Source organism: Equus quagga, chromosome 19 (assembly GCF_021613505.1).
Source record: "Equus quagga isolate Etosha38 chromosome 19, UCLA_HA_Equagga_1.0, whole genome shotgun sequence".
In the NCBI taxonomy this organism is placed as follows: domain Eukaryota; kingdom Metazoa; phylum Chordata; class Mammalia; order Perissodactyla; family Equidae; genus Equus; species Equus quagga.
Window position 1 is genome coordinate 802,157 of NC_060285.1, and position 18,091 is coordinate 820,247.

Genomic DNA, 18,091 nt, shown 5'->3' on the forward strand with positions numbered 1-18,091 from the left:
GTATCAGGACATGGGGGCTCAGCGTGGTGAAGCTGCAGTATCAGGACCTGGGGGCTAGGGGGCAGTGGCCCAGGCCTGGGCAGAGCCCGGCTTGTGGGAGCCCCCCGGCCCAGGGCCCTCCCTCTCTGGACAACATCACATCTTGCCCACTCCCAGGGACACAGCCGGGCATGCAAAGGGGAGGAAGGGTGAGCAGGGGTCAGAGGCTGGATTACACGCGGGTGCCAGGCAGCAGCCAGGGGACCAGGATCCCAGGGCCCACCCAGCCTCCTGTGCACCCGACTTCCTTTCTCTCCTGACTGCCAGGTCCATGGCCCCTGGGCCTGCCTGTACCCGTACGCACCCACCCCAACACACTGAGGTCACGGTGGGACCAGTGGAACCGACTCTGACCCATGGGAGCTGACCGGGCACATAGCAGGGGGAGCGGCTCCAAGGAGCAGAGGCCTGGGCAGTGGGAAGGGCAGCTTCGGGCTGCGTAGTGGGTGGGGAACGGTCACCCTGCCCCAGCGCCGGCCCAGCTCCCACCCAGCGCCAGGTGCCCTGTGGCACTTCACAGCTGCATGGGACAGGGCGGCCGGCGTGGGCCAGCTCCGGGCCAGTGCCCGAAGTCGGGGTGGGGCTGGGGGCAGCCCCCCATGCTTCTTGCGCCTCCTCCCAGCAGATGCTGGTTGGAAGTGGGGGCTGGGGGTGCAGCTGCTCGTGTCCTGCACGTGGGGACAGGGTAGCCGTGTGTGTGTGACTGCACATGTGTGTGCTTGTGCACATGAGCGCATGTGTGTGTGCATGCATATGTGAGCACACACACGTGCACACTTGCCCATGCTGTAGCAGGTCCAGCTAGTAAGAGTGTGTCAGCTATGGGCTGGATGTTGGCCTGTGTGGCAGCGACATGATGACCACTGATCCCAAGACCCTACCTGGCCCTCAGGCAGGGAGGGAAGGCGAGGGGACAGAGCCAGGAGGCAGGAGGGGCCTTAGGCTGTCAGCCTCCTCACCCAGCCCCACACCTCAACCCTCCTTCCCCATGGCTGGCACTGCCATTCTCTGTGCCCTCAGGGCACCCTGGTTGTGGTGACCTGACAAGACCCCCACCCACACGTTTCTTGGCTCGTGGCCAGCTCACAGCGTGGGGCTGGTCTCTCAGTGGGTTTCTGCATGAGTCTGCGGCTCCAAGGTGGCGATGCTCAGAGGGCCTGGCCGGGGCCACCGTGCTCCCAGCTCTGCCTGAAGCCAGGCGCCAGCGGGTGCTTCTCGAGTGTTTTCTCTGTGTGACCAGGGAGCACCATGCAGGAGAGAGCAGCCTCCAGGTGACCCCCTACTGTGGGGTTGAGCATCGATAGCAGCTTTGCCCCAAAGCCAGAAGCTGAGGCCTCGTGGTCAGAGGGACACACAGACAAGTGGATGGACAGACAGGCAGCTGGTGGCCGGCAGAAGCTGCTGAGAATTGGCGGAAGCTGGGCGGGCGGCCGGCGGGTGGCCCGACGGGTCCTGGAAATCCTTGCTTCCTGTTTTCCCAACAAAGGGCCTCTGTCCCCCAGGGAGGCCTGGCCAGCAGCAGCGGACGTGCCTTTTCCGTAAACAGTGTTGTTTTCCTTTTCTTCTCTTGGCACAATAACAGAGGTCTCCAAGCCCCTCATCCAGGCGCCGGGCACCACCAGCCGCAGGGTCCTCAGAGGAGGCTCTCCTGGGCCAGGGGCCATCCTGCCATCCTGGGAATGGGGTCATGGCTTGGCTGCCTTCGACGAGGCTCTGGGCAAGCAGGGGACAGGACTTCAGTGGTGCCCATCCCATGGGGCTGGTGGGATGCCTTGGGGTCCACTCCTTGAGAACCAGAGAGTCAGAGTGAGTGGGGCTGCGCTGAGCTGGTGCCCTTTACAGGTGGGCCTAACCCAGCGGCTCTGGGACAGAGAGTAGGGCTGTGTCCAGCAGCGGCTGGGCCTCCCGGGGGGTGGGGGGGCAGCAGGGGCTCTCCAGGGAGATCTCCCTCCTGGCTGGCTGGGGTCGCCATGCTGGCTGAGGGAGCTGACCCTGGATGCTCAGCCAGGTAGACACTATAGTGCCTGCTCCACAAATGAAAAGCTCGAGGGTCAGAGAGGGCCTGAGCCGTGCCCAAAGCCCTGAGTGGGACCCACGGGAGCAGACCAAGCACACCTGGATCCCCAGGAAGGGAGGCCAGGCCAGGCCTGACAGAGGAGGAAGAGCCAAAATGCCTGCTCCAGGCCCTTGGCCTCAGGCAGTGACTGACACAGGGACAGAAATGACACCCTCCTCCTGGCCCTGGTGTGAGTGGACCCACAAGGGGTGCAGGGACTGCCTTGACCGAGGGCAGCTGGGGTGGTGTGTGCAGCCCCACACGCCTGGCCGTGGACCGGAGCAGGAGTGGGCTCGGTGCCCAGGCGTGCACGGCTCTGAGTGGGCCAGTGTGCGGGCATGTGTGGGCGATTGTGTGCGCCGGGCAGCAGGCGCCTGAAGGGCCTATGTGAGGGGCTGGGGGGCTATTTACAGCGGCTCCACTGAGGAGAGGAGCTGTCAATAGGGAGGGCGGAGGGTGAATGAACAATACCCTCCGGGTGGGATGGGAGGCGGGCGCCATTCTCTGCCCGAGACACCCCGGGCTGGTACCCCAGCCCCCACCCAGGCGGCCAGACAAGGGCCACTGTTATCTGGTCAGCAGCTGATCCGGGGTCTACGGTTCACCTGAGGCAGCAGGCCGGGGGTTTCCAGGCTGGTGCCCACCCGCCCCACCCTCCCAGGGGGCCATTTGCCAGGCACTCTTCACTCTAAGGACGGATGCGCTGATGGCGGGGCACATGAGATGGTGGGGGGGGTAAGCTAGCAGATGGGACCCAGGATGGAGGAGGCACGCTGAGATCTGCCTCCCACACCTGGTTCTCAGGTGGCAGCAAACAAGGTGGGGAGGGATGAGAAAGGGCTTGTGGGATCCACAAGGGACCCTGAGCCCTCACGCCAACCGTGTGTTCCTTGCGAAGCACTCATTTCTAGTGCACGACGAGAAGTGGATTTGACACAGGGTCCGGGCTGACCTTGCAGGCCCCTCCCTGCCTCTGGCAGGACAAGCAGATCAGTAGACGGCTGTTCAGCTGGGCTTTTGGGCCACATCAAGGGATGCAGGTGGTGGGAGGGGGCAGGCTTGCCCAGGCCTGGGCTGGCGGGTCACCCCCTGCTCAGAGGTTCCTTCTCTGTTTTTTGAAACTACAAAGGGATGCCCAGCTAATGGTAAAAAGATCAGGCTCGGGGGTCTGGTCCGTGGCTGAGCGGTGGCCTGGGGTTCACAGGTTTGCATCCCAGGCACGGACCTGCTCCACTCCGCAGATACGCTGTGGTGGAGACCCACATACAAAGTAGAGGAGGACTGACACAGATGTTAGCTCAGGGCGAACCATCCCCCCCCCCACACACAAACAAAAAGATCAGGCCCAACTCCTCAGAAGGCAGCGTGAAGTCAGGGCCCAACCTTCCAGGCCTTTGCGTTGTCCCCACTCTCGAGCATCATGGCCCAGTCAGAGGTCCCACCAGATGCCCTTCCAGAAGGTGGGCTGTGTCCAGGGGTCCACTGTCTTCCTGAGGAGGGGAGGGTGAGGAGCTGGGCCAGAGAAGCTGTGGGGTCTCAGGCCTTGCCGAGACCAGCGCTGGCTTGGCTCTCCCACAAGTACCAGGCCCTCCCAGAAGCACAGGCCTGAGGTCCTGGGAGACACGTGGGACGGAGGCAGCATCCCTCCCTGCCTGGCTGTGGAGGGCAGCGGGGCAGGGGCTGGAATGGACACTGAACCGCGGCGCCCAGACGGCACTGCCTAGGCGAGGGGCGCTTCGGGCCACCCCGGGCAGTAAGGGGCCCCCACGGAAGGAACACACTTTCATTCTGGGCCCGGGGGAGGAGGCTGGGGGGCGGGGGGCGGTGTTGCGGGGGTACGTGTGCGGGTCCCCCAGTCACACGTTAGGCAGGAGTCCTGGGGCCCCAGACCCCTGCGGGTGGAGGGAGCGCTTTCCCAGGCCGAGACCGCCCCCCGGCCGCCCCACCCTCACCGGCAGGGACCTGTGGGGGTCTGCCGCGCTCCCCACCCATGAACCTGCACCTTGTTCACCGGCCTGCTTCCGCCGGGCTTCTTTCCTTCGGGAACCTCCCACTCCCCCCGCCCGCAATGACGTAGCGAGGGACGCGAGCACCCGGTCCGTGGCCACCTGTCGCCAACTGCTTTCCAAGAAGGTGGCGACCCACTGCGCACGCGCCGCGCCTACGACCCGAAACCTCGGGCTTTACCATCAGCGTCATCACCACGCATTATTGTTGCTCCGGGAACGGGGGTGGTTCCCAGTGCCCTGACGCGCGGGCTCGGGGGCCGGGGGAGGGGCGGGGCGCGGCTGGGCCGCCGGCCCCCCCGACGCGACGCGCGGACGACGGCCCCTCCCTCCGGGAAACCCCGGCCGCACTTCCGGTGCCGCCTCCTTCCCGGCACGGCCGCGCCCGGCTTCCCGCCAGCGGGGTGCGCCCCCTCCCCGCCCCGCCGCCGAAAGCTGCCCTGCGACGGCGGAAAAGGGGCGGCGGCCAAGCCCTCCCTCGGCTGCGGGAGGACGAGGCTGCGCGCTCTCGGGCCTGGGCGGCCGGGGGCGGGGGGCGCAGGGACGGGGGGCCGGGGGCGGAAGACTAGTAGGGGAGGAGGGGAGGCGGGAAACCGCGGGTAGGGAGGTCTGGGGGGCTGGGAGCGGGGTACCGGGGGATGGGGAGGCCTGGGGAGCTGGGAGCGTGAGACTGGGGGATGGGGAGGCCTGGGGGGCCAGGCGCAGGGAGGGGGCCAGGGCGCGCCTTCCGCATCTTGGGGGTGTCGAGGGGCTGAGCTGCCCCGAGGGGACCGCCCTCGCCGGGCGCGGTCTCGCAGGGTGGCCCGCTCCTTACCCACCACCACGGCAGGGGCGGCGGGCCACGCGCCCAGGTCCCGAGCAAGGACACTGCGCCCACGGACGACCCCTCCGAGGGCAAGGCTAGGGGGAGGTGGCCCGGTGGCTGCTCTGTGGCCTGTAGGCCTCCGGGGGCGCTGCCCTGGAGCCGGATGCGAGCCCCCTCGGCCTTCAGGGGTGAGCGGAGGACGTAGTCAGCTACCGGTTCCCGCTTCGTCCATTCATTCCCGACGCGGTCTCTGAGCGCCTGTCTGCCGAGCTCTGCAGGAGAGCCTTCCCCGCTGCCGTAGGTGGGTGGGCGCACAGGAGCCTGGCTTTGGACGCTGTTCGGTGGCTGAGGGGCCTGGGGTGCCCAGGCTGGAGGAAGACAGCCCGTGCTCACTGCCAGGCCCGCCCTGGGGATGTCACCTGGAAACCCTCTCCAGAGGACTTCTCTCCACGGGACTTGGAGGGCTCTGAAAAAGTGGGCGCCCCCTCTCCCCACAGCCCTACTCAGGACAGGCCAGGCCCCTTGCCTCACACTGCTGTGGACCAGCCAGCCTGGCGTCTGGGATGACTCCAGCCACAATGAGGGCCTTGAGGGGCCTCTGGACCGGGAGAGGGACACGTGGACTGAGTGACAGTCTGTCCCCGCAGAGGCTTAAATTTGGTCCCACCCAACCACAGGGCGAGCCTTCAGCCCCCATCGCTGCCCATAGGAGTGAGGCCTTCTGTGCCACATGCCTCCACCCTTACCCCAGACTCCAGTATCCCCCTCCACAGTCCCTGACATCCCCCCACCCCAGGCCCATCAGGCTGGCTGCCGGTGGTACACCCACGAGAATGACAGCACAGCAGGCCCAGACCTGACAGGGACAGGATGACGCACCTGCCTCTTGGGGCCAGGTGGACATGGTTCTCTCGTGAGCAGCAAGGTTGGGGTGGGGCTGAAGGCCTCAGATGCCCCAGGCTGTGGTTACCAGAACACAGTGTTCGCAGCACAGGACAGGCGGCCGCGGAGGAGAAATCAAGGATTCATGACCAGGAGGCCCCATGAAATGTTGTGACCCCTTGCCCAGTTTCCAGGCCTGAGGCAGGTTTCAGACCCAGAACCCACTGACTGAAGGGGGCTGGGTCCCCAGGCAGCAGTCTGCACCAGCCAACATGTTGGTGTCACAACACGAGCTTGGCCGGAGGCCAGCAGTGCACTGCACGCATAGGTGATCCAGACCTGTGTGCCCCCACCTTGTGTGGTGCCCACTCCCCTGCACCTTTACCCGCCTTGCAGCTCCCCTCGTGGCCTCCCAAGGGTTCCTGTGACCGGCTGAGGTGGGGAGGAGCCCAGTCGAGGTTCAGGGATGGTCAGTGCAGTGTGTGGGTACAAGGTGACAGTGGACAGTATCTGGGAGAGATGGGTGACGGGCGACCCTCCCAGGCTTCGGGGCTTTGGGTTGTGGACCTGGGCATCCATTTCAGTGGAAAGAGAAACGGACCCATGGCCAAGCAGCCTGGCTGGTTGGTTGGGGGGCTGGGAGGAGAAAAATGGTAATTTTCAGGGACAAGGGGGTCTGAAGAGAGGCGTGCAGGGGACGGTGGGGTGGACACAGATGGAGATGTTTTAAATCCCCTGTAACACCCACCACAACATACTCACTGTGCTCGAGGTAGACAGAATGACTCAGGCAGGTGACAGCGGCCAGCCTGTCATCAGCCCTGGGCAGCACACTGGCACACAGACAGATGGCAGAGATGAAGGGCCACTCATACGCCCGTCTATGGGGGAGCTCAGGACGGCCCACCCCTCAGGAGACAGCTGGCAGAGGAGCCACCCATACTTACAGGAACAGACCTGTGTCCACAGGATGTCCTCCCCAGGGGACAGAGGCCCAGGCCCCAGGCCACAGTCCGAGGGCTTCAGTCAGCATCTCTCTGCCATGGCTGACCCTTGGGGCCGGGTCATTCCCTGTACGGGGCCATCCTGGGCACTGGAGGGTGTTGAGCAGTGTCCCTGGCCTCCACCCTGTTGAGCCAGTAGCATCTCCTCACCCAGTTGTGAGAAATGTCCCCAGACACGGCCCCGGGTCCCCTGGTCCACGTGTTGAGAACTGTTGGCTTACAGAATGTTTGACCCCACGGCACAGGATCCCACGTAGTGATGCGTCAGACCGAGGGACCCGCTTTACAGCAAAGCCAGGGCAAGGTTGGGCTGGGACTATGGGACTCATTCTGCACTTCCAGAAGATTCTAGCCCCACAGGACATGCAGCGGCCTGCTAAGGCCAGGTGGAAGGCCATCCTCTGTGGGGATGGAAGCCATCCAGGACCTGCGTATGGGGCTGCATCCCCAAAGGATGACACCTGGGTCTGGGAACCAAGTGTAGGGTGGGAGCAGCCCCGGGAGTCAGTCCTGGCCCTGCAGAGCCGAGGTCCTGGCTCCCCCAAGGGACACGGCAAGGAGCCCCCGCCTGGACCTCCAGGCCCCTTGTGCCAGGACCCAGAGGGCGAGCAGAAGCGCCACCAGGAGCAAGGGTCGTTGACCTGACTCGCAGTAGGGGCAGGCTGCCCGGCTCGGGGGGCAGCGAGGATGGAATTTGCGCCCCGTGGTCCTGAGGAGATAGGAGGTGTCCAAGTGGTGAAGGTGGGCCGGCTGGGCGCTCCTGAGCCCCTACCCCGACAGCACCCAAGGTGGGATGAGGGAGCAGAAGTCATGGCCCGCACGGGAACTGGGTCACTCCGAGGGTCATTAGGTTTGGGGTCCCTGTGGGGCCGTGAGGCCTCATGTTGGCTGTGTCCTGGGCCTGCTTTCTCCCTGCCTGTCCCCTCCAGTTCTGACCCTGGGAGCACCACACTCTTGTCAACACTGGGGGCTGGTTCCTGGCCACAGTGTGTCCTCTGGGACCTTGGCCCTCTGGGCCCAGGGGCATCTCACCCAGTGCTGCCTGCACCCTGCAGAACTCTGGCCAGAAGCACAGTCCGGGCAGAGGGCCACCGGGGTGGTCCCGCAGTGCCACCTGCCGGCTGTACCCAATCCTCCAGCCAGGCCCAGTGGCCGCTCCACCCAGGGGGCCAGACTTGAGGGGTGTGGTCCTGGCTATCCATCCGCTTGGCCTGACTTGAGCCAGAGGGAAGGCTGCAGGTCCTGGACAGGAATGCTGCTGGAGGTAGGGGATTGGGCTGAGTGCCTGTCCCGTCTGCACTGCGCCCCCTGCGCACCAGGCAGAGCTGGACTCCCTGCAGAGGCACCAACGTTCAAGCCCCCAGCGCCCTTGTCCCCATAGCTCGGCACGTGGGCCTCAGCCACCGTGGGCCAAGGTCCCGCTGGGGTCCATTCCACCCTTCCTGCCGGACTTGCACCCCTGTCCAGCCCCCACCGTGGGCCAGGCAGTGCCCCCTGATCTCATCTGGCCCCACATCTCTCCGCTGGGAACATCCGCCTGTTTTCAGATGAGAACAGTGAGGCTGAGGGAGCCGCACCACTGACCCCAGGCCCCAGCCTCAGAGAAGGAAGCGGGGATCCCCTGCTGAGAGTGGCAACCCTCCTTGGGGAGGGGGTGGGAAGGGGGTAGGGGTGGTGCTCAGCCGAGCAGAGACCCCAATGGAGGGAGGGAACAAGAGGTGCCGGACCTGGGATTTGCTGGCAGAAGGGACAGCAGTGCATGGGCCCTGAGGTGGGACCAGCTGGGCACATCTGAGGAACCGGGTCAGTGTAGCACTGAAGGGCCCAGGGGGCCCGGAGTGGGGGGGTCACAGAGCAGGCTGAGGTGAGGGCCAACGGGGCACCCTGGGCCTGTGGCCGCAGCTGCCATCAGCATGGAGATGCCTGTGTCGTCCCTTCCCAGGCCCCCCAGGCCCATGGTGCCCATGGAGGTGCCCATGGCAGAAGGGCAAGGGAGGGGCCCAAGAGAGGACCCCCCCCAGGCCCGGGGGCACCAGCTGCAGGCCTCAGGCCTACGGTCTGGTGTCCTAATGTCCAAAAAGGCAAGGTCTGCCCCCGCCCATCAGGTGACTGCCTGACCCCTGGGGACACCTACTGATGCCACCTGTGTGGGGGAGGGGCCGCTGGCGCCCACAGAGCCCCAGTGGAGGCGGAGCAGCCACCCAGGTGACGCCTCCATGCACAGGGAGACAGCGCCACCCGGTGGCTCAGTCGCCATGGCCTCAACCCCACAGCCTGTCTTCTTCCTGGCACTTCATTCCTACGTGAGGAACTGGCCCTGAGGTTTACAGCTGACTTTTTTCTCCAGCTCAACCCTGTCTTGTCTTGTCTCCCACCCAAGGGTCCCTTACTCTGTGTGGGTCCCTCGACAACACTCACTCTAGAGGCCGGTCAAGACTTTGAGTGAACTTGCAAGGGAGGTGGGGCTGCTCCGGGGAGGTGGGGAAGGGAGCCCCACCAGGGACGGCAGGGCTGCGTCTGCCTCAGCGTCCCTGCCGCATGCATCTCCTGGCTCTTGCCCCATAGGTGCAAGCTGAACGAGCAAACTCCACTTTAAAGCATCCAGCCTTTTCCAGTGAGACCCAACACGTGTTCTGTGCCTGGCTGCCTTCAATGGTCAATTTTATTAGAAAGAATGGTATGAAAATAGACAAATCTGCTTAAGAACAACCAAAAAATGCAGTTTTTAAAGGGCCAAATGAGCAGTGACCTCTTCAAAGGCAGCTTCTCCCTCCAGCGGTCCCCTGAGGAATGGGGGCAGGGTCACGTTTCCAGGATGTTAGTCTCAATAACTTAAGGGGCAGGTCTGGCTCCTGACGCTGGACGCGCGTCATAGATCCTCTCGGGAGGGCAGCTCTGTTGGGCTTTCTTGTGTGACTTCTGTCAGAAAACAAATGCAGGTCACTCAGTAAATTCCCAGGACAAAAGGCCCTGAGGACATGGCCACGACATTTCCACTGGGACAACGCAGTGCAGGGGGTGGACTGCTCACCCAGGGCCCTGGGGACGGCACCCAGGCTCCCTATAGACACTGTGGCCCCAGGCCCCCCACAGCTAGGGGTGTCCACCCAGGTGACGCGGCCAGATGGCATTTCAGAGCTGCCACACAGCACCGGGTGTGGAAGGTGGGAGGTTGGGGGCTGGTGAGGCGCCCTGAGCCAACCTGGTGAGACAAGAGCCTGAGTGAAGATGAGGGGTGGGTGAGGAAGGGCCACCCCAGGAAACGTGGGGGCAAAGGGCGGGTGGAGGCCCAGGAGCAGCCAGGTGACGCTTGGCCACGTCCCATCCTCTGCCATGTCCTCACTCTCCGCCGACCGTTTGTCTGTGGTGTTACATGGTTTACTACAGCACATCTTGACGTGGATTTGCCTCTTGATCCTGCTCAGACTCAGGGAGCTTCTGGAATATGAGCCACGTCTTTTTCATTCTGGAAGATTCTTAGCCATTGTCTTTTTGAGCATTGCCTTTCACACCCCCCATATTCTTCTATGAGACTATCATGGGAAGAATTATTTCCCAAAAAGATGGCACCCAACCCCCAGGGCCTGTGAACGTGACTCTATTTGGAAATAGGGTCTTTGCAGATGATCAAGTTGAGATGAGGTCATTGGGGTGGGCTGTCCTCCAATGGCTGGTGTCCTTTAAGAGGGAAATTTGGACACAGACAGAGACTGGAGACATGTGGCTGCAAGCCAAGGAGCTCCAAGCTGGCAGCCACTGGAAGCTGGAGGAAGCAGGGAAGGGCGCTCCCTCCAGGTCTCAGAGGGAGCCAGGCCCTGTGACACCGGATCCCAGACTTCTAGCCTCCAGCCTGTGAGACAGCACCTTTCTGTTGTTGGAGCCGCCCAGGAAGCTAGCACAGAGACAACCTGCAGACCTTCCTGCCATCCTTACCTCCCCCCCACGTCTGTGTTTCTCTGCAGCCATCTGGGTGGCTGACCCTTACATCTCAGTAACTGCTTGCCGTCTCCCCACCTTCTGGGCCGTGGCCCCTGTCAGGACTTTGTCCTAGGAGCAGTTTTACCCTCTCGTCTTCCCGGAACCCCCAGGCCACTTCTTGTGTGAATTTCTTCTCTCGGGGGTTCCCAGTGCAGGCAAACCCCACTGCAGAGGGAGGGCAGGCCCCATCGAGAATCTTCCCTCTGTGCCAGAGGCAGGAGAGCCGACCACTCACCGTCCCCCGCTGTCTGTGTCTGCACACAAGCGTCTTCTGTTTCTTCGAAGCCTTCAGGACACACGCACACATAACTCCCGGGGGTATTGTAGCAGTTTTCGTTTTCTCTCACACACGCTTTTTCTGCAAGTGAGCACTCATCTATATCTGAGATAAAAATACTCCACTGTAATAAATCACCTCATTTAGCAAACACACACGTGTCATGGATCATGAGAGTCACTCACTCACAAAATACGCACGTACAGAAAGCACAAAGACCATACACGTCACATCAGAGAAAAGAGCGAGATGGGGAATGTAACACACGTCTCTGGAGTCAGGCCCTGGACAGGCAGAGAAGCGGAGAGGACAGTCCGGGATGCGTGAAGGCGGGAAGTGCAGTGGACACCCATGCCATGGGGCATCAGCAGATTCGCTGCCTCTCACCAAGCAGCTTGCAGCCTGGCCTCCACCACAGAGGCCCCGACGGCCAGCCCTGGGGCCCCGTTGCCCAGGACCTGACAGGGAAAGGTGGGCGGGAGGTGGGAGGCCTGGGCACATGAGGCTGGACCAGGGCACGAGGCTGCGGGCACCTGCTCCAGCGTCACCAGCACCAGGCACACCTGGGGGCCAGCTGGGGCAGACACTCGACCCCACCTGCTGCTTCTGTGTCTCTTGAGACTCCCAGGAGCTTGAGAAGCTAGAGAAGCAGGGTCTGCAGGAAGCGTTTGAGCCCAGTGCCCCGTCCCCCCCCACCTCTTCATGTGGCCATTCACATCATGGTCCCTCTGGAAGGTTCCGCCTTAGTGCAGCACACTGACCTGTACACTGGCCGCTTTCTTTAGTGTAGCCAGGGATGCACTCTTTACACTGTCCTGGACCTTTCCCCGTGCAGCCCACACAGGTGGAGTCACATTCTGGAAACAAGAGGGGAAAGATGATGATGACAGCAGAGCACCTCCCCTTGAGCACAAAGGGATCTGAAACGCGCGTGTTCCCTGAGCCAATCATGGGGGGCTGCAGACAGTATGTTCTTTTCACCCACCTCTGTCTCCTGGCAAAGGACGGATGTGCCTAAATTTATGCAGCAGACATGCTCCTCAAGAGTTGCAAGACAGCAATAGAGCGGAAGGGGTGCTATGTAAAGCAATCCCGCTATAAACCCGTTTGTGGAAGTGAAAACTGGGTACGGTGAAAACTGGGTACGGCAGCCTTTCTCAAAACAAAACCCACCTCAAGCTTGGCGACACTGCTTCACTCAGCTGCGAGGAGCTCAGTAAAAGTAACAAGAGAGAAACGTGGGCTGCGACTGGCCTAAGACCTCATCGTCAAAGCGACCACTGCAGACGCCACAGGCATTGAGAGCCCCCGGTGTGGGCGCAGACACGGGAGAGGCGCCCGCACTGCTGGCAGAGGAGCAGGCACAGCCTTCCTGTAGGGGTGTGGCCCTAACATCCACATTCGTGTGAATGGGATTTGGAGTAATTTGGAAACTAATAAAACCAAATAATGAAGAATGTGAAAAGCTTTACCTTCAAGGATATTTGAAGTGTATAACTGTGGAAAAATTAGTGTAATTTAAATATCCAACAGCATGGACTGTTGAAGATAACTATGGAGTAACGGCATGCTCCAAATCATTAATGTGATGTAAAAAAATGTGATGTACAAAGATGGTCACAACATCATTGTATGAAAAAACAGGCAACAAGGCGTCACGTCAAACTGACGAGAGCATCAAGGAGTCCACGGGAGTGTGTCAACAACATGAGCAGAGGTGCCCTCTCTGGGGAACCAAGGGATTTTGTTATTATCTTCTTTTCAACCTATTTGCATTTTCTGCTTTTTCCGCAGCAAATATCACTTGTGCTGCTTCTAGGATATTTCTAAGTAGGCAGAATATACAGCAGTCATGCTGACAAAGCACCAACAACGTTCAAAGGGAAGAAAAGGAACCAAGGCATGACTGCAGAGGCGCTCGGGGTGCCGGGCCCAGGCACCTTCGCACACGAACGAGCCGTTGGCATTCTGGCAGTATTGCTTCTCGCCGCAGGGGGGTGGCTCCGCCGCGCACTCGTCCACATCTGGAACACAACAGCACAGCCGTGAGCGGCCCCACCACCTCTGAGGTGACAGTTGGTGGCCTGACACACCCGTGGCCAGGGCCAGCCTGGAGAGGACAGTGACCACTGTGTGGAGGACATGTTTTGCTGGTCGTCCTTAAAGGCCTCTTGTGTGCAGGGGTGGGGACACGGGATGCTTAGTGCCCAGGGTGCTGTGAGGGACCGAGGGCCGATGCGTGAGCGCCCTGTGCTTCCACAGAGCCTCACACAAACCTCAAGTCCAGGTCATGGAGGGCTGCTGCCCACCACTCAAGGTGGGGCCCGAGGCCCAAGGCTGAGGCCCTGATTTGCCTGAGGCCAAGCAGCTGTGAAGGGTGAAACCAAAACTGATGCCGTGGTGGGAGGGAGCCCGGCCTCCACCTGCCACCCTCCCACCTGCCTGCCAACACCTGGGCCTGTAGAAAAGCACCTCAGCCAGTGCTAGACCCTCCCCAGGGCCCCCAACAGCCCGCGGTTCTGGGGCTCTGAGACGCTGCAGGGCTGCGTTTGTAAGCTCACAGACAGACTGGAGCTCAAAGGAAACGATGGGCTGCTGGGTGGGGATGGACGCAGAGGACTGCACACACGGCGCCGGGGCCGGAGCCTCAAGTCCGCATGGCACCCAGGGCAGGTGCCTTCTCTCTGCATCTGAGCCAGACTAGCATGGCTGCTGGGCTCACCTGTGAGACTGTCCAGGTCAAGGAGAGGTCTGTGCCTCAGTTTCCCAGCCTGTGACTGCACACCAGCAGGACCTGCCTGCACCTTGCCTGTGCCACTCATCCCTGTCACCACCCCAGTCAGAGGCTGCCCGCTCTGGAGTCTCCACCGGCCTGCTTGCCGGCCAGAAGCCCTCCACTCCCCATGCTTCTATTTTATGAAACCAGGGCACCAGGAGACATGACTGGGCACATCCCAGGTTTCCCTCCTGGGGCCTGAGCCAACAAACTACCCTGGGCCACCTGACAGCAAGGACGGCTGGTGCGGGGTCCGCCTTCCCAGCCCAGGGCTCAGGCTGCAGAGGGCAAGACGGAAACCACACAGGATCCTTCTTGAAATCTGTGGGCCGCACTCAGCAACCAGCCCCTGGGCGAGGTCACATGAGTGTAAGCCCAGGCCTGCACAGTGAGACTGTGAAGACAGCCTGGGACGGGGCTGTTGAAGGGAGCCCGGGGTGGGGGGGGGCTGAGCATGGCAGGGGCCACGCAGACCCCCGAGGGAGTGGGGAGGAGGGAGGGGAGGAGGACACGAAGGGGACTGACACGTCCCCCCCACACAGAGGAGCCCCGCCACCTTACCCACGCAGGCGCCGTCCTCGCGCACCCAGCCCACTTCGCACTGGCCACAGTCTCTGTTGGTTGGGCCAGTGCACGTCTTACACGACTCATCACAAGCTGGAAGGCAGAGGCGACATCCGTCAAAACGTGTGCATGCCATCCTCAGTAATGAACGTGACACAAAGGTCACTGCAGAAATTAGGGGTTTACATTCAACAAGGTAAAAACAAGAATTGAAAGCAAACAAGCAAAAAATCCCAGCAAAGCAAGATTCGCTCAACAGAAAAAATCCATTCGTGTGATTCATAATATTCCCAGGCTTAAGAAACACAATACGTGGGCTTTCCATGCCCATTCATGATAAAAATTCTTAGCAAATGAGGACTCCAAGGGGCTTTTCATAATCTGGCAAAGGCGGCTCCCAAACGCTGAGCCCACACCCAGCCTGATGTGCGCGTGGCGGTCACAACCCATGCGTGCCGCACGCCGTACGCACCCAAGGACACTGACCAGCAGGGCACTCAGGGGCCACTGTCCTGCCGGGAGAGCCACGGGGGTGGGCAGTCTTGTGTCTGGACACTCCAGGTGCCAGGTCACAGAGAACCACAACAAGTGTGGACAAACGGCACTGCCGACCCCGAGTCCTCCAGGACGTCAGGAGAAGAGCAACTCCTCTTCCCTCTGGGGGTTGTTTAGGGACGAGAGCGAGACCACCCATGGTCTTGTTTCCCCTCACATGTTTTACAAGGGCCAGTGTCCCCTGGGCCTCCTAAGCTCCCAGAAGGTCTGGGGTAAGAAGGCAACGGGTCCCCCGTCCCATCTGTGCAGGCAGCTCCGGGAAAGGCTGCCTCTGTATGCCTCACGGACCAGGACAGAGCCCTGGATGCCAGCATCTGTGGTACCTGTGCAGATGCTGTGCGTCTCATTCCTCAGTGAGCTGAAGTAGCCGTCTGTGCAGTCGGTGCACAGCGCTCCCTGGTACCCTACGTGGCACTGGCAGGACCCGTCCCCCTGTCGGCTGCCATCTCCACTGCAGTGGCCGTTCCCACTGCAGGGTCTCTCGGAACCGCCCTGGCATGCTGTGGGGAACATAAACCCACCACTCAGAGTGCACCCCAGCAGGTGGCCAGGGGCATGTTTTCACACAGAGCAAATGCCTCTTCACTCACTCGACTCATTCACCATCAAAACAGCTTCGGATTTCTCACCAAGACCCAAGCCCTACTTTGCCCCTGGAACAAGTAGGATCTATCTGAGGGGCATGCGAGGCTGCGAGGGTATCTGGGAAGCTGACTTGCTGGGGTTTGCAGGCCCAGTGGATCACCTGCATGGGAGCCTTCCCTGAAACATGGGACAAAGATGCTCACACATGGGGTGCTTGGAAGAGTGAGAATATCCTGCTGTGGCCACACACCAGTGGGAAAGCCAAGAGGCAGGCAGGAGGTGCTCGGACCAGTGAGGGGGTCTGAACCTGAAAACTGTGCCACTTGACCCCGCTGGTCAATGTGAATACCCTTGGTAATGCCCCGACAGCAAACTATGGCTTCACTTTCAGCGCCTACCTCTTCACGGAAGAGCCTGCTTCCCCTATTAAGGCTGAATGCCATGCGTCCAGCCTGACACCCACTGCCCCCCCGCCGGCCTTTCACAGACGGCCTTTGCTACTCTGAAGGCAGAGCTGTGCTGGGGGCCACGGAAGCCACCTCCCCGTACTCAGAGGGCAACACCTGGGCAGGTGGGTGAGGGCTGCCGTGGGTCTGTGGACCCCTGAATTAGAAGCACGTTGGGATCAGATGCGCAGAGCTGTATGGCCCACGGAGAAGGTCCCCAAGGCGGGAAGGCAGCTGTGGCGCCGCAGCCCCACGGCGCGGAGGAGGCAGTGCCAGGCTCTGTGGAGCCCACGGCCCCAGTTCCCGCCTGTGCTCTGCCCACCCAGACCCACGACAGAGATAACGGGGACCACGTGGCACACTCGAGATCTCCCTGAGAGAGACATACCTAGGCAGTCTGGCCCGTAAGTTCCCGGATAACAGCAAACTTGCAGCGTTTTCACACAAAACCATTCAAATAAGTCAGGGTGCTCCTTCTTCCTAGGGATTTAAAAAAGCATTCGTTAAATCTCACAGATTTCTTCAAAACAAAAGCCATCTACTATCACACGTGCTCCCACGTATGCTAAGGGCTGGGCTACAGCAGTGTAGGTGGGAACCTCCCTGGCTGGCTGCCTTGCTCTGTGGCAGTATGCTAACAACAGATGGTGACACGTGGCTAAGGAGGCAGGCACGTACGTGGAAACGCTTGTGCCATTCTTGTAACTTTTCCAAGTCCGAAGTTATTTTAAAATTATAAGTTAAAAGATAAGAAACTATTTGTGATGGTTTCAGTGAAGGCTCGGGAAGAGCTGCGGGTCTGTGGGCACTCACAGCCGGAGCCACCAGGCCTCCAGGTGCTCCTCCTGCTCCTCCACCAGCCTGTTGCACTCGAAGTCGCTGCTGCCACACAGGCTCTCCATGATCTCCAGGAGGCGGACCTCACTGAAACAGAAGGTCCGTCAGTACTGCAAGGCGGGGGGAACGTGCCTGGTGGTCAGTGCACGCTACAGGGATGTCCTGGGGCCCCACCTGGTGCCACTTAGTGTAAAAAAGACTCTCAACAAACACATCAACTGGGGATGGGGTAGCCAGTGCTATGCAGAGAATTAAACTCAGAGAGGGGGGTGGTCAGGTGTGGGGTCCACCAGCGGAAAGCTGAAGCAGGGCAGGAGGAGCCGGAGCTCCGGGCAGAGGGGGAGGGGGTAATCCCACCTGTAGGGGAAGCCAGCAACATTTCAGGTGGGGGGGACTCACCTTCCAGCGTGTTTTTTAAAAAGACCACCGTGACTTTTGTTTGGAGAGTGGATGTAGGGACAAGTGTGGAAGCCAAAAGATCAGTTAGGGGCCAGTGCACTAGTCCCAGGCCAGAGGACAGGTGACCGCACCAAAGGGACCCTTCTGTCATCAGGGTGCGTGACAAGGTTCACAGGAACACATCAAGTACTAAAGGCAGGCCGCTGGGGCTCTCAGAGCAGGGGCGGGCGCCCACCTGAATTCATACTTGGACAGCGTCTTTTCCTCCCAAGCCGTGTTCCCACCGCCGAAGTTCTTCTTCGCTGTGTCCACCATGCCCTGTGGAGAGACGGTGGGCAGGGGGCTCAGCGCTGCTGCCCCTACCCCATCCATCGCGAGGGTGATTGGTCTACGGAGGGATGCCGCTGTCCATCGAGGGAATGACCCTAGGTCCGCGCCCCCGGCCCCCCAGCCCCCCGCCCCCCAGCTTCGTGTCCCCAGCCCCCCGCCCCGGGTCCGCGGGTCCCCGGCCCACCTGTTTGAACTTGTCCACCAGCTCCCGGCAGCGCTGGCAGGGCGTCGGCTTCTTGGCGGCCTGATCGGGCGGCAGCAGCAGCAGTAGCAGCAGCAGCAGCAGCCCCAGCGCGGCCGGGGCCGGCGGGCGCATGGCGGGCCGAGGCGGGCAGCGCTGCGAGGACGCACCCGCGCGGGCACGGGCCGAGGCCCAGCGGGAACCGGCTAGCGCTCCGGCCTCCGCGCTCCCACCGGCTCCGCCGCGCCGGCCGTTCCCGGGGCTACTTGACGGCGTCGGCCGGGGCCCCGCCCCCGACAGCCCTAGCGCCGCTATTGGTCAGCGGGACCCTCCCCTTTCCCACGGGGCCCAATCCAGGCTCGCCACGAGAA

The 18,091-nt window shown here is 61.7% G+C and overlaps 2 protein-coding genes across 2 annotated transcripts; both read right to left on the reverse strand.

Annotated features, from left to right (window-relative positions):
- Positions 1–4,666: 4,666 nt before the first annotated feature.
- LOC124230531 (basic proline-rich protein-like) lies at positions 4,667–6,077 on the reverse strand. The gene is made up of 2 exons (XM_046646693.1): positions 5,786–6,077; positions 4,667–5,274 (listed from the first exon to the last, which is right to left on the reverse strand). Exons 1-2 carry the CDS (start codon positions 5,808–5,810, stop codon positions 4,667–4,669), a joined length of 633 nt encoding a protein of 210 aa, XP_046502649.1. The 5' UTR covers positions 5,811–6,077.
- Positions 6,078–9,436: 3,359 nt separating this feature from the next.
- Positions 9,437–18,009, reverse strand: CRELD2 (cysteine rich with EGF like domains 2). The gene is made up of 10 exons (XM_046646392.1): positions 17,724–18,009; positions 17,445–17,527; positions 16,787–16,897; positions 16,362–16,453; positions 15,266–15,442; positions 14,385–14,480; positions 12,988–13,071; positions 11,809–11,904; positions 11,006–11,152; positions 9,437–9,711 (listed from the first exon to the last, which is right to left on the reverse strand). The coding sequence occupies exons 1-10, from the start codon at positions 17,853–17,855 to the stop codon at positions 9,662–9,664; spliced, it is 1,068 nt and encodes a 355-aa protein (XP_046502348.1). The 5' UTR covers positions 17,856–18,009; the 3' UTR covers positions 9,437–9,661.
- Positions 18,010–18,091: the final 82 nt, after the last annotated feature.

Excerpts from the sequence above, each read along its gene's own strand:
- LOC124230531 (XM_046646693.1), bottom strand. The coding sequence starts at position 5,810 with ATGTCCACCTGGCCCCAAGAGGCAG. Across the intron at positions 5,275-5,785 it reads CACCTGGCCCCAAGAGGCAG|CCTGGGCACCCCAGGCCCCT; the intron begins GTGCGTCATCCT and ends GTCTTCCTCCAG.
- CRELD2 (XM_046646392.1), bottom strand. The coding sequence starts at position 17,855 with ATGCGCCCGCCGGCCCCGGCCGCGCTGGGGCTGCTGCTGCTGCTGCTA. Across the intron at positions 16,454-16,786 it reads GAGGCCTGGTGGCTCCGGCT|GAAGAAGGAGCACCCTGACT; the intron begins GTGAGTGCCCAC and ends TTAAATCCCTAG. Across the intron at positions 13,072-14,384 it reads CGAGGACGGCGCCTGCGTGG|ATGTGGACGAGTGCGCGGCG; the intron begins GTAAGGTGGCGG and ends GTTGTGTTCCAG.